General features: G+C 40.6%; 1 protein-coding gene across 4 annotated transcripts in view; it reads right to left on the minus strand.

Annotated features, from left to right (window-relative positions):
- Positions 1-3049: 3049 nt before the first annotated feature.
- Positions 3050-16784, minus strand: part of HERC4 (HECT and RLD domain containing E3 ubiquitin protein ligase 4) — a 53003-nt gene continuing 39268 nt past the window's right edge. For 3 of the 4 annotated variants that reach the window (XM_060241126.1, XM_060241125.1, XM_060241127.1), the window contains 9 exons: positions 13582-13680; positions 10369-10536; positions 9706-9849; positions 8699-8865; positions 7991-8057; positions 7736-7818; positions 6447-6630; positions 5689-5791; positions 3050-4372 (listed from right to left, as the gene is read on the minus strand). In XM_060241126.1, the coding sequence (XP_060097109.1) occupies positions 4164-4372; positions 5689-5791; positions 6447-6630; positions 7736-7818; positions 7991-8057; positions 8699-8865; positions 9706-9849; positions 10369-10536; positions 13582-13680 (1224 nt within the window). In that variant the 3' untranslated portion in view covers positions 3050-4163. Of the gene's footprint in view, positions 4373-5688; positions 5792-6446; positions 6631-7735; positions 7819-7990; positions 8058-8692; positions 8866-9705; positions 9850-10368; positions 10537-13581; positions 13681-16784 lie in introns of those variants that run through there. The other variant, XR_009555550.1, reaches the window with a different exon arrangement.

A 16784-nucleotide genomic window follows, 5' to 3' on the forward strand; every position in this document is an offset into this window, starting at 1 on the left:
AATTTTTATTTAGAACGTAAGCTTTCGTGTGCTCTTAAGCACACTTCATCAGACGAGGAATCCAGCACAGTGAGCAAAGCCATACATAGCTGGTAGGCAGTGGCCCAGAATGCAACATGGTACAGATTTAAGAATCAATGACAGTGAAGTAAAATTATCTGGTAAGCAGTGGTTTAGAATGTAAAATGGTACAATGACAGAATAGTAAAATTAACAAATTGAGCAAACCTTTGATATGAGTAGCATGAGCATGCAAAAGCAACAAAACAGTAGTATGTCAAAATGTGAGATTGTCTGTCAATGACAATGGGAGATGGGTTCAATATATGTAATGGGATAAGCAACCAAAGTCCCTGTCTGAGTGTGTCAATACAGCTAAAAGAAAAATACATTGGATAGTGATGTTCTTGTCCACCTAATTTACTTTTTAACATGTAAACATAATTCTAGTTTGCCATAGGAAAAAGGAATACAATAAAATATAGTGAAAATGGGTACAGCCAATATCCCTGTTTTGAGTATGTCAATACAAATAATTATACTGATACACAATTCTAAAAGAGAAACACATTGGAATACTGTGGATGTATATCTATACTCACTGAGAGTGGGTTTAGCATCTGTAATGAGATAAAAAAAAACCAATATCCCTGTTCAGTCCTGGGGCGGTTTGTTCCAAATTTCATAATTTATAATTCAGCAATTTCTTTCTCCATTCTGTTCTTGAAGTTCCTTTGCAGTAAAACAGCTACCTTGAGGTCACGCACTGAATGTTTTGGAAGGTTAAAGTGTTCTCCCACAGATTTCTCAGTTCTGTGATTCCTAATGTCAGATTTGTGTCCATTTATCCTTTGGCGTAGTTTGTCCTGTTTGCCCTATATAGAGAACTGAAGGGCATTGTTGGCATTTAATGGCATATATAATGTTGGAAGATGAACAAGTGAATGAGTCTGAGATGGTATAGTTAATGTTGTTAGGCCCAGTGATTGTGTTGTCTGGGTGTATGTGGCAGCAAAGTTGGCACTTGGATTTATTGCAAGCTCTGGTACCGGTGTCCATGTTCAGATGAGATGCTGTATTGTTGTGGGTGAGTTGAGGTTAGGGGGCTGTCTGTGTGCAAGAAAAGGTTTACCCCCCAATGCTTTTGAAAGTGAGCTGTCACTGTCCAAAAGAGGTTGTAAGTTGATGATACGTTGAACTGTTTTGAGAGTTGTGTGACCACTAGTGGTATTGTTATTTTCTCTTTTGGGTTTGTCTTGTAACAGGTTTTTTCTGGGTATCATTCTGGCTTTGTTGATCTGTGTCCTGACTTCATCAGGTGGGTACTTTAGTTCCAAAAAGGTTTGTTGTAGATCTCGCAGGTGAGAATCTCTGTCAGCAGGATTGGAGCAAATGCGGCTGTAGCGTAGAGCCTGGCTGTATACAATGGATTGTTTGATGTGTTTGGGGTGGTAGCTGGAGGCATGCAGGTATGTTTGTCGGTCAGTAGGTTTCCAGTATAAAGTGGTGTCAATGCGTCCATTGTTTAGTTTTACAGTGGTGTCCAGAAAATGTATTTCTTGCATAGACTGGTTCATTGTCAGGTTGATGGTAGGGTGAAAGTCATTGAAAGCCTGATGGAATGCATCCAGGGCTTCTTTACTATGTGCCCAGACCATAAAGATGTCGTCAATGTAACGAAAGTATAAGGTAGGTATGAGTGGGTGGGAGTCTAGGAAGCGCTGCTCCAAGTCAGCCATAAAGATGTTAGCATATTGTGGGGCCATGCGGGTGCCCATGGCTGTACCATTGATCTGTAGGAAAAGTTTCATTGCCAAATCTGAAGTAGTTATGGGTGAGAACAAAATAAGAAACATTTGCAGAATTATTCCTTCTCATTACCAGTGACATTGGCCCCTATGCCACAGTTAGTGAGACAGACAAATGTAATACAGAGAACTTGTCTGTTTCTTGAAAAAAAAAGATTAAAGCTTAATGTATGAACTCTACCTGCTGGTCAGTGCACCCTTTGCTGAAAACTAATTTTAAATATTAAAAGCCAACCTGGCAAAACATAGGGGAACATTCAAACATGCGCTTTTTAAAAAAAAAGCCACACAAGCATTTCTGCATCTTTCACCTCATTTTCATATTACAAAAGTAGGAGAAAAAGCAGCACAAGTTACTTGTTTGTACAAGCAAGTCTATTACTTAACAGCTTATCTATGAAAGGCTGTTTATGCAAGGACAACCATTTTATGGAGGCAGCTGGCTACAAAATCCTTCATTTCCCTCACAAATGCTTGTTTTATGGACCCATTGCCATAATCTTGCATGTAGCAGCAGCAATGGAAGTACCACCTAGAAGTCAGCCATTTTGGCCAAGTCTGAGCAATGCTTCCATTAAGGTAGGTTTGACTCTCTTTCCATAATTGTATTGGCTACTGTGTGGATCTTCTTCTCTATTCCAGACCACTATGCTTGGAGTATGCCTAGTGAAGTACTATGAAACAGAAGACTACTGTGTCAACTTTAATTTTTGACTAAGGACAGAACAGTCTGCACTCCCTATAACATGGAGGTTAGGTAGATGAGGATTACAAGCATTAAGGATACAAGCATCATGTTGTCTATTGTGTATCTATCACTGCATTTAAAGACACATAAGTGGCTTCAGAAGAACTGCATCCAAAATTAGCATGTGCAGCACAGACTGCTTATACAGCAACTCCGCATGACTGGGAGTGTTGGAAATGTCCCTGTCTCCCTCTCCTATGGAGCACCATCAGTGTGACTTCAGGAAATACATCATGGGAACTCCAGACATGTACCAGTTTTGTTAATGATATATGCATAGCAGTTCATGGATATGAGGACTGCACAGAGCACTTACTGTGTCTGACTTCTTTTGATCCTCAGATTACTCATATTTAGCCCGAAAGTTGTATTTTCCCTTGGCTAATTCCTGTATCAGTCAAGCTGACTGACACCACTTGCTTATGTATTCCAACTTCAGAGTGTTGAAAGAATGAAACAGCTACAAGCATAAATGTGTACATGGATCCAGCACTTTCATTCAAGAATTTTTATTTTATGCTTGAATTGATTTCACTGCATCTTATAAATCTAAAAAAAATAAATATTTGTTCACAGCTGAAAGTTACATACGTAAACACATAAACGTTCAGAATCTGAAGCCAGAGCCCCTCCCACCATCAACTCAACATGATCCTCTCCAGAAAAGTCCTTCTGAAGTTCTAAAAAAAGTGCTCTTTCCACAAGTGAGTCTTTGAAGAATTATCTGATAAAGTGAAAATTCAACCAGAATGCCGAAAGTGTTCCTCCAGCACTTGAGAATGAGAACAAAGGACTGTATTCTGGCTTTGCTGAAGTTAAGGACAAAAAACCCAGAGATTTTGCCAACAGTGTGGAAGGTATAGTAATTCTAACTCTTATTTCAGCTATACAGTTGCCAAGCACTCAGCTCCTGTATTAAATGATGGATCTCTTATAATTTTTATTTATATTGTTAGTTCCTCCATTTATCCATGGGACTTAACGACCTTTGAATCATCTTGATCATCTTTATGTTGACGGAATTCATACTGGTTCCACCATGAAAAAGCTGCTATTCTAACAATTTCTAGATTCATAGTTTTCTTCCTTTTCACACAAAACTGGTGACCAACTCCAGCAAAAGCTGGGGTTCCCCCCTTCCCTTTGGTTTGTTTTCATGAGTGGAGCCCCAAATCAGTGACAGGCAATAGAAACTCTACTGCTACTGCAGCTTAGCTATTTTATTACAAAAACTTATTTACAGAAGGAAAAATAATCTCAATGTGACTTCGTTGCAGTGATTAAAAAATTTAAGCACATCTTTTCACGCACACAGCAAGTCAATTTGCAATATGTGAAGTACTAAAATGTAGTGAAACTTCAGCTTTCATTCAAAAGTTGTATTTTTTATTTTTAAGATGGAAAATGTGGCTCCAGACATTTCTATCGACAGTACAAGTTGTGTGAGGGTTTGGGGCTGCCATACAGAATCAGGTAACAGGATATGTTTACAAATAACTTATACCATCGCTGTCAGTCATTTCACTGAACTCTCTACTGCAGCTCAGATACAGAAAATTAAGTGTTCCCACATTATACAAAGCTAGCGAGTTCTCATCTTCAGCAAGTTATACTAAATTGAAGCCTTCATAGTGATCAATAGCCTGGATCAGTTTAGATTTGAGTAGTCCTTTATCTGTGTACTTTGGAAGATCAAGAAGGTTAAAACACGTGTGAGCTACTGGAAGATACTCATCTCCACCTCCAGTTGGCTGGATAACAAGACTAAGACTCTTCATCCCAAGAATAGGAATACGGTCGCTACCTGTCAAAAATACTACCAAGAAAAAAAATATAATGAAAAATTCAGGTATCAAGACCAACACTTTATCACAGACTAGAACTATACAATGCCTGGTACTAAAACATGAAGTTACTAAAAGTATAAAGCAATGAGTCACTGGGCTTACGCTAACCCTAGTTTCAGCTGGTAAAAAGACAAAAGGAGGGATTCCCTCTGACCATGTTTGAGGTTAAAGCCATGTGAGATGGGGGCTGCAGTAAGTGGGTGGGAGTGAGAGAAAAAGCTGGCTGGACCCACTCCATTTTGTGTACATACATACACACACACACTTACAAAGCAAATTAAGATTTTTTAGTCAATGAATTGTTTTGCATTTATAACATCTCAGTAAAGAAAGTGGTTTTCAGGCTATTTAATTAAATTAAGAATCACTTTCTCTTTCAGCTAAAATAGATCCCCTGTTTGAAAAACACAGTGCTTTAATCAGGAAATAGACATATAAATGGTTTAAACTGAATGTAAAATCCTCCAGTCTCAACTGGGATTAAGTAGTCATATCACTTTAATCCGTGGAGCTGTATGAGTGCTTTCCAGTGGTGTGATATGTGTCCCCAGAAACTGATTCAATTAACCTCTTCCACCACGTATCTCTGCATGATAGCTAAGGTGCTTCATGCACACATAATTCACATTCTTTGGCATACAGTGAGAGCATGTGAATGCACCCTTGGCCAGTTGCTCAGTCACATCTAAATCCAAGCCAGTGCTAACAACTTTATAACTAAAAACAATTCCTCTTGCACCACAAACCCCAACACATATATTCAGGGCCTTTTTTATAGAAAAAGCCCAGCAGGAACTCATTTGCATATTAGGCCATACCACTTGACGCCAAGCCAGCCAGAACTGCATTCCTCTGCGTTCCTGCTCCAAAAAAGCCCTGCATATATTACTTGAGAGTCAAATACAACACCATTTTTTTAGAAAGGTCAAAACTCTTTTCCAAAAGGCATGATAAAAAGCTGAAGATGATGCACTCCCGGGAGGGGGGGGGGGAGACTTTATTTCATCCACTAGTGAATCTCCCGTAATTAAAGAAAACAACTTTGCTGACATTAATAAAAGCTGTTTCACAAAAAATAACATTGCCCTAGTCATCTTTAAGTCAAGTCAATCTTACGTGACAGTCCAGTGTTTGCAATGAAGGGTTGCATCTGTGGCCTTTCTCATTCTGTATTCATCTCCTCCACATCTCATAGTTCCTCAACAACTTCTCATAGCAAGGAAGGCACAATGCAATTCAGATGTAGATCTAAGATTTCTTATTTCTATAAGAGTTTCATACTTACACAAGAACTGCTTCTTCTTTTCCAACGGTAATTCATGGAAAACTTCCCAGAAAATTTTAATCGTTGGATGCTCTGCCCAATATTCACCCTTGTATTCAGTATTCTACAAAGGACAACCACAAGCACACAGTCATTCCCACCTTATTTTACTAACACATGAATCTGGAACTGCTGCATTCTCAACATTTATATATAAACATATTACTTAAATAACAGAGAGAATTGCTGTTCTTAGCTTGTGACCCAGAATCTCAGGGATTTCTGTTTTTTCAGTATCTATTATAAGCTTTATCTGCTTGTTTTTCCACCCAGCAGTATACAGCTAGAACACAGACAGCAAGCAGAGAGGTTCCAGTGAAATGTGCCCCTTGCATCTTTGTTTATTTAAAAAATGCTTAAAATTTAAATATTTCATTTTAATGAATGTATAAAGGTTCACCACGCCAAAACTGATGTTACAGTAAAGTCAAGTACTGTGGTGAGTTCAAGACCATTTAGGAGAGCTTCCAATTGTTTAATGCTGTCATTCCTTTGGCATGACAAATCCTTCTTAAAAGACACTAAGAAAGTTTAAAGCCATCTCCTTTCAAATAAAAGGATGAGGGAGGCCTGGTTATGGAAGATATGTTATTGGTGTATTACAGTGCAATCGATGACTTATTCAGAGCAAGTCCCACCACGTCAAATGGTGCTTACTTCCAAGTAAGTGTGGATGAGGGTTGCCACTTTGTTTGTGTGCTCCTGGAAGAGGCACCTACCTTTTCTAGCTCTTTCCAATCGTAGTTTGTGTTCCCAATCACCATTGCCTGCAACTCATTGGGCTGGAAGAGCTGAAGAACTTTACCTCCACACACTTTGTGAAAGCCTGCATGGAATGCATCATAGAGAGAAGCCACGGATTTATTGAAGATGTAGTCCACATAGGCATCCACAAATTCTTGCCTAAAAATTGAACGAAAAGAGAAGCCACCGCATTTGCAAAAGATGACAATGTTCAAACCACAGTCTCCCTAGAAATGAATACTAGCCAATTTAAATGCTGGTGTGATCTTTTTTTTTTTTTTTTTTTGGAGGTGAGGGGGAAATCCTGGTTAAGAACCACTAGGACTACCCAGATAGAACTTGGCCAAAAATGCAACAGTTTTTCTTTTCTTGAAACAGATTTCTACAAGGGAATGGTTTCCCTAGAGAATTTCTTGTTGGCTGCAATGGTAAACATCAAAGCCACAGATTTTCCCTGGTTCCCAGCAAGTGAAACTGAAATGCTCTAGGGCAGGGGTGGCCAAACTTGCTTAATGTAAGAACCACATAGAATAAATGTCAGATGTTTGAGAGCTGCAAGACATGAATGTCAGATGTTTGAGAGCCAGAAGGCAGGCAAGCAGACAGACGGGGGAAGGAGATGTGGAAAAAAAGCAAATTTAATTTTAAATGCATTCTCCAAGCTGCCAACAGGGTGGTGAAGGGCTTCAAGAGCAACACAACATGTGTGAAAGAGCCACATGTGGCTCCCAAGTTGCAATTAGGCCACCCCTGCTCCAGGGTCAAGCCACAGTAACATTCCCTCCAGAATAGGGGGAAAAGTAAATGAAATGTCACTGTTTAAAACATTTTGCCTATTTACAATTATAACAAAAATGTAACATTTTTGCAAGTGTTAAGATAACTTTGCAATGAGAAAAGAAAATGTGCATCAGAACAATTTCCCTCTAAGCTGCAGAGTCTTGTGAGCAAAAATTCTACTTTGTGAGCTACTGGCATTAAAGTTGTGAGCTACTGCATAAATTATTGTGCTCTGGGGTCATCCTTCCTGAGCTAGGACAAAAATGTATGAGCTGGAAGCTAAAAATCTGTGAGCTAGCTCATGCTAACTCAGCTTAGAGGGAACACTTATTAGAAGTGCAAACATGTAAAGCCCCATTTTAGCCTTGACCCCTTTTAAATTCAGTTTTGAAATGTAATCCTGTCAGTAGTGGAAGAGCCTTCCTCCCTGACAAAATTAAGCCAAAATACATTTATTCTGTCCACATGCACCGCTAAAACTCACCTATTCTGTTTGACAACTAGAGTATCTGCACCATTAGGAATTAGCTCTTTTACTTCTGTTTCTCCAAAGTTTTCAACTGTGATCTGTTTAAAACAAGAGTACACTTTACTTTTTGTTATTGAAAAAGAATTCATCATTTCATATAGAGCACAACACACAAAATCTACACTTATAATTCTAAATAGGAAAAAAGACCAATTATATGTTATTACCATTTGCACATAAAAAAGTACCAATGGATGACTTAAAGCTTACTGTGAAGTTGAGGCAGAAGGTATCCTCAATATCATCTTCTGGATAATCCAGCAACTGCTGCATACTCCTGCAAAACAAATATAATCTTTCATCTCAAAGTCATACATTAGCAACCTAGCCTGTACTGAGAAGCTTGCAGTTTTGCCGTTTTGCTACAGCAATCTTAGAATCAGAGAATCATAGAGTTGGAAGGAACCTCCAGGGTCATCTAGTCCAACCCCTTCCACAATGCAGGAAACTCACAAATACCTCCCCCTAAATTCACAGGCTCTTCATTGCTGTCAGATGGCCATCTAGCCTCTGTTTAAAAATCTCCAAGGAAGGAGAGCCCACCACCTCCTGAGGAAGCCTGTTCCACTGAGGAACCACTCTAATGGCCAGGAAGTTCTTGTTTAGATTATTTAGCAGTTGCTGTGAAGAGACCACATCTATTCAAGTTTCACTGACTCTTCAAATGTGCCTACACTGATGCTGGTACAAATGGCCCCTGGAATGCTGTTCCTGAGGCACAAGTACTCCTCCAGAAGAGCATGAGGGGGGAATCGGCAAAAATCATCCCTCCTTCCACCAGCAGAAACCTTCCACTGGTGACAATTTGTTTATGAAAACACTTTTACATCTTTATCTTCTTATACTGTTTTTTTGCCACATCAAAGTAGCTAAAGTGCCCATAGGTGTTATTGTATTTCCAATTGCTTGTGTGCTCACCTGCCAACATCAGGCATAAGCTCTTTGAGATCTTCCAAGGTAGGTTTCTTGTTCAGGAGCTTCTTGTACAAAGCCAGGGGGAAATGAAGGTCTACAATAGTAAAATTATATATTGCTAGCCCACAGACAACACCAATCAGATGAAACAAGTCACTGTCTTCAAAGGTCTGTGAATATGAAAAAAATGAAATTAAACTAAAATAATTTTAAACTACATAAGGCTGTGAAGCCATGCATACTGCTTAATTTTCAGAAGTCACATTTATATTCAGCTCTTATTAGGGCTCAATCACCGTGTTTTTATAGCTTTGTACATCAAAAAAGCATTATTCACAGAGGTGCATGATATTAGTTGAAAGACTGGAACTAATCTCTCAGATCACAACTAATCTATCAGATCACACAGAACAGGGTGTGTAGCTGCTTAGCATCTACAGTCCCTTCTCATGAGATACCGAAGGCAGGTAATCAATACACACCATGTGCATGTGTGATGATGCATCAAACAGACTACCTCCTGCCCAGATCCAAAAAAAGAGGAACAAGGCAATGTGTTTCTGACTGCTTTGTTCCCCAAGCTAGGAACTAGTTTTAGAAGATAGTTAACAGTATCCATGAACCTCCATGTACAAGAATAATGCAGGGCTTATAAACGACATCAAGTGCAAAAGCTCTCAACTCGTAACAACCTCCACGGAGATGGCTGGATAAACAATGCTGAGCCACATGTCATGAAACAGGCTGACACAATCAAGCACTGCTATGGGCACCCACATGTCCATGGACTGCCATGGAAAGAGAAGACAGAAAGGCATTTGGGCGTAACACACTGAACAAACAGCTGACACAGCAAATGCCCGAGTATCACAGAACGCCAGCTAGTGTGCTGAGGTACAATGTCAATGCCTTAGTGGTCCCTCTTAGTCAGCCAATTGGTTCAGCTGGAAGCAGAGCAATAGTTATTACTGTTTGCCACTATTTAAAAAAGCACACACAAAATTATATACCTTATCTGAGAACCAGATGAGTCTGGATTCTTCATAATACCTAAACATCCCATACTTGGGATCTAAAAGTTCTCTCATGATAAGCAAGAAGAATTCTTTACGGACTCCTCCAGCATCAACAGCTTCTTCCCCTACAAAAATAACCTAACATTGGCAATGCAGTTAGCATAGTATCTTTAAAAAAAAAAATCACACACAACACAGGTTTGCTACTTGCATACCAAAGTTTAGAATCTAGCTTAACATTTAGACTCTGGCTTAAAATTTACATTTAAGCTGTCCTTGAAACACATTTTACAGGGGTGCATTAAATCTGATGAATAAACCATGACCACTACACACCAGCAAGCATTTTATACAAGCACACTCTCCATCAAGTTGGGATTAGTCTGATAAAATTACCTGCTATACTTAAGTGCACAAAACACTGCGCTTATTGATTTTTTAAAGGCTGCAATTTTAAGTGGAGGAAAACGCTTTCCCTACAAGCTGGTTTTCTGTTCACCATCCCAGCTGCCCCCACCCTCCACCTCCCCAACTTCTTTCCCTACTGCAGAGTTCCAGCCTAGGGAATACAAAGGAAAGGGGTGGGGAGTACAGCTGAAGAAACTCATGAAGTTGATGCACAACAACACAAACTTAAGCATTCATATAAGATGTTACCTTGAGAGGCTTCTTGTAGTCTATGTTTTTTGTCTTCCTTAAGACTTCCATGGCATCCCCCACAATGTTTTCTCTGCGCACAATTAAGATCAGACATGGATTGACAGATTCAAATACTGGGAGAAAAATAGATGAGAAATTCTGTCTGTGAGCCTGGTCAACAGCCACCTGGGAAAAAGCAAGTAGAAGCCTCAGTGGTAGCAGCTGTCGTCATGATCACTGGATGCAAGACAGGCTCAACGTTCAAGCTAATCGATGGTCTGCTAGTGATATTTCTGGCAAGGCCAAATCGTCACCCACACTTCCCAGGCTACCAGTTAAAATCTGCCTCACAAGCCCTGTTCTCTGTGTGCTTCCCCCTCTTCAGGGGTGAGGTAGATGGCAACCAGAGACAGGGCTTTTTCTTTCATGAGTGGCCCTTGAATAGATAACTAATGCTGTCATTCTCAAATCTTCCTAGTGAAAGATAAGCAAAGTTTCTGTAATTAACAACTATTACTCAAACCTGATTTGAGTGCCGCTTTGTGAGTTACACTTTTCTTACAAGGAGGTTAATAGCAGACAGGAAAAAGGCATGCATGTCGTTATCATCAGATATTAAACATGAGCCACAGTTTACCACTATATTCTGTGGATTAGGCTTTTGCTAAGACTGATATAACCACATTTTGCTGAGTCTATGAGGCGGTGGCATGTCTGGAATGCTCTCCCAGCCTCCTGTGCAGAAACTTGATCTGTCAAGAAGCTGGGGGTGGCCAGCACTGCCTGAGCCACCAGGCAAATGCTGGCTACACTGGCCATAAGTTGAGGTGCCACAGCATGGACTGACCTGCTGCTGGTCACCCACATCCCAAGAGGCAAGGCCCCAAGATTGGGGGGGGGGGATTCTACAGCACTTGGCCAAGTGGGAAGTGGCACCCACCCCACCGCTCTGGACACCCTGCTTAAGGTATAAGGATGGCTGCTGTGGGCATGACAGCCCACCATTTTGGTTAGGACCTGGCCCAGCTGCTTTTGCCGGATCTGGGTCTGCCAGATTTTACAGAAATCCCTAAGCAAGATTGGAGGCAGACAGGTGAAAGGAACCTGAGATTGGGACTAGCCACTCTGCATGAGCAAAACTGAGCACCCTGAGACAGTAGCTAGCTAATCAAGGAGCCAAGGTATGCAGTCCTTTGGAACAGTCTGGCAAAGCACAGTCAAGGTGGCCAAATGTTGTATATTTTTATCTACTCAAGTACTAGAGCAATGTCTAAGTAAAGATTGCCTTCATTCCCTTAATATAGGCCAATCAGATTCCTTCACATGGGCTCTCATTCATATAATAGAAGCTTATCAAGCCTTTCCACCCTCTATTTTCTCCCCTGCTTCTCTAACTGGAGAGGTTTCATCAGGCTTGCACTCACTTCTGCGCCAATTAGTGCTAGTTCTGACTTCCCAGACTGCCTCATGGCAACCCCACCAAAGTCAGCTTTTCTTATCTATTGTACCTTACCTCTGTGGGACCTCTTCCCAGTGCCAACCTGCATACATGCCTGCACCCTTGCTTGCTTCCTCTCAGTGTGCCCTGGATTCTGACTTGCTAAATCAGACCCAGCGACACCTTTCAATGCCTTCAGCTCCATTACAGCCAGCCTATGAGGACCAGATGTCAATTTTATCCATAGGCTATAATAGGGAATCTATCCAGGGGTATGTGACAGTCTGTTTTCTGAGGCAGAGGCACCAAATTTTCAGTGTAGCTTCTGGTGCCTCTACACAAAAGACTCCCCAAGTTTCAAAAAGACTGGACCTGGGGGTCCAATTCTGTGGCCCCTATCCTCCACTGTTTCCAATGGAGGGGGGAAAACAGCAAAAAAGCAGGAACTGGTGTCAAAGCAGAGTCTCTGTAGTAGAAACTGAACAAATCCAAGCAAGAGGGGATTGCAAGCCTAGCATAGCCAGTGCATATTCAGAGTGTCCAGCAGAACCAGTGCATGTACACAGGGCCCACCAGAACCAATGCCGGCTCAACAAATTGAAGCAAAAGAAGGGGGGGGCGGTTCCAAGCCCAGCATAACCAAGTGCATGCAGAAAGTACTGAGCAGTGCCAGAGCAATATACTAATGCCTAGTAAAACCTAGTGCCTTGAATGCTTTTTTTCCTCTACTGAAAACAATGAAGGATAGGGGCACCTTCTTTGGGCACTTTGTATACACACTGGTTCTGCTGGGTACTCTGTACATGTGCTAGCTATGTTGCACTTGCTTGGATTTGTTGAGCTGGTATTGCCACAGTAGCACTGGTTCTGCTGGGCACGCTAGACATACACAGACTGTGCTGTCTTTGTAAACCCCTTGCTTGGCTCTGTTAAACTGGCATTGCCACAATGGCACTGTTTTTCTGGGCACTCTGGACATGAACCGCTTGGCTTGGAACCCACCCCCTTCAGTTTCTACTGCAGACATTCTTTGATTTGACATCAGTCTTTTTTTTTTTGCTGCTTTCCCACCACCACTGGAAACAATGGAGGATGGGAGCACCATCTTTGGGGGTCAACAGAACTGAAACTTTTTGACACCTGGGGATCTTTTGAGGAGAGGCATCAGAAGCTACACTGAAATTCTGATGGCTCTACCTCAAAAAACAGCTCCCAAGGCTCCTGGATGCCCCAGATAGATTTCCCCATTGACTATACACACAGCAATTTAATTTATTGGCATTATAAAAGGTATCAGCATAGATAAGAGTAAGATAACCACTGACTATAATGGTCCCATAGGGCATAATGGAGCTGAAAGCATTGGGGGTTTGGGGGGGGGGGAAGGAAGAATCGGAATACTATACTGGCATTGAAATTCATTTTTTTTTCAGGAATCCCAAATGGTTTTGTTTTGAGGTTTGTTTGCTTTTTTGCAATATATCAGAATCCAAAAAATCTTGCATTTTTAATGCACACCCCTGCTGTGCAGCATGGCTGCCTGACTGAACAATCTGAGCAAAAGAAGCTCTTACTCTGCTCTTGGTATATGATTATGTACACAATTTCTCTCCTATGAAACAGTTTGCATTTTGAGAAGGATGCATCATGGTGGCAGACACTGGAGAACCCCACTATGAAAGGACAAATGGACACATATAATTCTATCAACTCAGCAATGACAAGATCACAATGCATTTTACATTTTGTTCCATACAACACTTTAAAAATATGGAAACAAAGTGCTACTTTACCTGCATCTGTAAAAATGCATCTGTTTGCAAGAGTGTTGTTTTTGCCTGTGCATCGAACACAAAGGGGTAGGTACAAATTGTAACTGGTATATCTGCTAGCTGGAAAGAACAAGGGGAAAAATAGTGTGAGCAATATTTGCAACAAGTCTCCTTAAAACTGAGGTTCTATTCCTTCTCTCTACTCTGTTGAATAAGTAAAGACTGGCCAGTACAGAAACCTTAGTTTAAGCTGCCACATCTTAAAAGATCTAGTTTTGTAGTCTTTATTTGTCAAGGAGCTGTAATATAGAAATGTGTGATCCAGTCTCTGATGGCATTTGAATTTTTTTAGGGCACCGTATAGTCAGACAATACGTTCTGTATGCAATCTGATCTGCTTACTTAGTACACATGGCATGGTACCAGGTATGTTTTTCAAAATTATACACTGTCCCATTAGTTCCAAGGCTTATACACAAGTCAAAAATGTAACATCTGATCTCAGGACTGTTGTGGTGAAGATCAGGTAACCCCTTACCTCATTTAATGCATGGCTGATGTCCTAACACAGCAGTGTAGAAAAGGCAGCAGTAATTTAAGAGGGAAAAGCAAAGTTAATTGCTGCATGCATATGCCTCTCCTCATATCCTCAAAAAGTATTTGCCTGGGCCCCTTCTGAGACTTGAGACTATCACACACCTAACAGCAGCTTATGTCATGATCCAATCCAAACCCAGATCCAAAGTTAATACACTCATGGAGTCACCATTCTCTTGCAAAAGACCTTCCAGTGGGGGATCCAGTATTAAACTGTTAAATTATTTTTCATTAAGAGTTGTGATGCTATCTTCCCCTCAGGGCTGAACAAGGGGACTTGGAGTTTTCTCACTTACTAAAGTTGTTAAGTTTAAAGGGTAGCTGTGTTGGACCACAGTAGATGATTTGAGTCCAGTAGCACCTCAGATTCCAAGAGGATTTGAGGGGGGAGCTTTAAAAAAAGTGAAAGCTATCTGATGAAGGAAGCTTTGATTCTTGAAAGCTCACACCGCAAAAATTCTTGTTGCTGTCTAAGACTCCAGTCTAGCTGTTCTGCAGTTGTTAAGTATCTTCACAAGACAGGGATTTCCCACCCAATACAGACATTAACTAGCTCAACAAAACCAAAGAATGGTATCTGTATCACTGGGTTTATGTATATATAATTATATTTCACTTTTGACTTTCACTTTCACGATATATATATATATATATATATATATATATATATATATATATATATATATATATATAGAAAATCAAAGTCAAAAGTGAAATATAATTATATATACATAAACCCAGTGATACAGATACCATTCATTGGTTTTGTTGAGCTAGTTAATGTCTGTATTGGGTGGGAAATCCCTGTCTTGTGAAGATACTTAACAACTGCAGAACAGCTAGACTGGAGTCTTAGACAGCAACAAGAATTATATAATTACATTTCACTTTGTATTTCCTGATTTTCATGTCTCTTGATCCCATTTTTTTCCATGTTCCACATAAGAAGTCTGAGAGGTCTGCTTAGTAGCCACCTGCTACATCTGAAAAACTGAGCTTGAGTACCCATGAGCTTACACTCAAACAAAATTATTAGTTTTTAAGGTATTTGTTTCCTATACATTAAATGAACATATGAAGCTGCCTTATACTGAATCAGACCCTCGGTCCATCAAAGTCAGTATTGTCTACTCAGACTGGCAGCGGCTCTCCAGGGTCTCAAGCTAAGGTTTTTCATAACTATTTGCATGGACCCTTTTAGTTGGAGATGCTGGGGATTGAACCTGGGACCTTCTGCTTACCAAGCAGATGCTCTACCAGTGAGCCACCGTCCCTCCCTTAAATCATCACAGAAATACCTCCAACTGCCATTGAGATAGATGATCCAAAAATAAAATCAATATCCTTAGAGAATAGTTGTAAATAACTGCAAAGGAAGGTTCTTCTATAAGAACCACAGACACTGAATGAGTGAGTCAGACTGACAAAAACAGATTCCAGTCATCTCTTGCAATGGTGCATCTGTATATCTCATGAGTCATGGTTCAGGGGACATTTCCCTGTAGCCACACCACAGCTATGGGGAACGTCTGCTAAAAAATAAAGGACAGCCAATTTGGCCTGGGAACACTACTGCAGGGGGGAGACTCCTGCTCACACACACAAAGCCATTTCCCACAAAGGAAATGTCCCCCCTCCCAGCACCATTTCAGTACAGGAAGTTGGCTGGACAAGGCAGGAACTCTTCCTCCCCCCACAGTGGCATTCCAAGCTTAGACTGATTCTCCTTCGTTTCTCAAGGGACCCTGTGGCTGCAGGGGAAACTGGCTAAGAGGACCCTGGTGGATCCAACTCTAGGGGAAAAAAAACATGTCTGGCTTGCTCTTAATTATTCATTTACAAAGGGAGGGGAAAGAAATGGGCATTTGTGTTTTGATTACTTACTTTGATCTAGTGATACAGTCTGGTTTGCAATTTTGCACTTTTGTTTTGTTTGCTAAACAAGTGTTTGCAAATTTACTCCTCAGTATAAGCAATGTTACTCCTCAGTATAAACAGCTCTGACCTTGAACAGTATCTCTAATAGTGTTTGGCAGTAAAGAGCAAACACACCAGAAATGGAGATAACCACTTCCTAGAAATGAATGACCATGTTTCCAAGAAACACACTGTCATTTCATTCAGTTTATATATTGTGAAAATTAATCTTCGCACATTTTTCACCTTCCAAATTTAACTGAGTTCTTTGATTTGTTCCAATGAAAGAATGTGGGATTTCTTAGCACACAGTTTTTCGACTTTGGATCACATAATTAAAATACAACGTAAGGGAACAAAATGGATCATATCCGAGATTCAAAATGGAACTTACTAAAGCGATGTGACTAAATTCTTACAGCTTGTAACCAACAGGATATGCTTTTACAAGTGTGGTGGTGATGGAAAGGAACATCACATTACAGCTGACTTACGGAGACCCTGTAGGGTTTTCAAGGCAAGACACTTAGAGGTGGCTTGCCATTGCCTGCCTGTGTAGCATCCCTGGAGTTCCCTGGTAATCCTCCCATCTAAGCACTAACCAAGGCCAGCCTTGCTTAGCTTCCCAGAACTCAAAATATCAGGATGTTCTAGGCCACCCAAGGTCAGGGTTTTACAAGTTTAGCATAACAAAATCTTTTGATTGAACA

Source organism: Heteronotia binoei, chromosome 6, assembly GCF_032191835.1.
Source record: "Heteronotia binoei isolate CCM8104 ecotype False Entrance Well chromosome 6, APGP_CSIRO_Hbin_v1, whole genome shotgun sequence".
In the NCBI taxonomy this organism is placed as follows: Eukaryota; Metazoa; Chordata; class Lepidosauria; order Squamata; family Gekkonidae; genus Heteronotia; species Heteronotia binoei.